Consider the following 438-nt stretch of genomic DNA (forward strand, 5'->3'; position numbering starts at 1 on the left):
CGCCTGCCCCTCTCCCTGCACGGGCAGCGGTGCTGCCGCCGTACAGACCTGCCTCTGCTTTGCCCTCTGCAGCACCGCGGCACCCCGCCACCGCCGGGCTTCATGTGAGAGATGGCGAATGCCGAAGTGAGCGTCCCTGTGGGTGATGTGGTGGTTGTACCAAGTGACGGAAACGAAGGGGAGAACCCGGAGGATACCAAAACCCAAGTGATCTTGCAGCTCCAGCCGGTGCAGCAAGGGTGAGTCGGATGGTACTGGTGTGTCCGGGAGGTGCGGGGTGGGTTGGGGGGCGTCCCCGTAGATTTTCGTGGTGCGGGGACCGAGCGTCGCTGCGTTTTCCGGGGCTGCGTCGGTTTTGTGCCACGCGCGGTAGAGAGAAAAATACAACGCCAAAAAAAAAAAAAGCTTTTGTGTGTGTTGCTGTCAACGGGGCCTCCG

At 61.6% G+C, this 438-nt stretch overlaps 1 protein-coding gene across 1 annotated transcript in view; it reads left to right on the forward strand.

Annotated features, from left to right (window-relative positions):
* Positions 1–75: 75 nt before the first annotated feature.
* Positions 76–438, forward strand: part of GMEB1 (glucocorticoid modulatory element binding protein 1) — a 10,127-nt gene continuing 9,764 nt past the window's right edge. Inside the window, exon 1 of the mRNA XM_009322265.1 lies at positions 76–239. Coding sequence (XP_009320540.1) covers positions 112–239 — 128 coding nt within the window. The 5' untranslated portion in view covers positions 76–111. The remainder of the gene's footprint in view (positions 240–438) is intronic.

Source organism: Pygoscelis adeliae, unplaced genomic scaffold (genome assembly GCF_000699105.1).
Source record: "Pygoscelis adeliae isolate BGI_AS28 unplaced genomic scaffold, ASM69910v1 Scaffold513, whole genome shotgun sequence".
Classification (NCBI taxonomy): Eukaryota; Metazoa; Chordata; class Aves; order Sphenisciformes; family Spheniscidae; genus Pygoscelis; species Pygoscelis adeliae.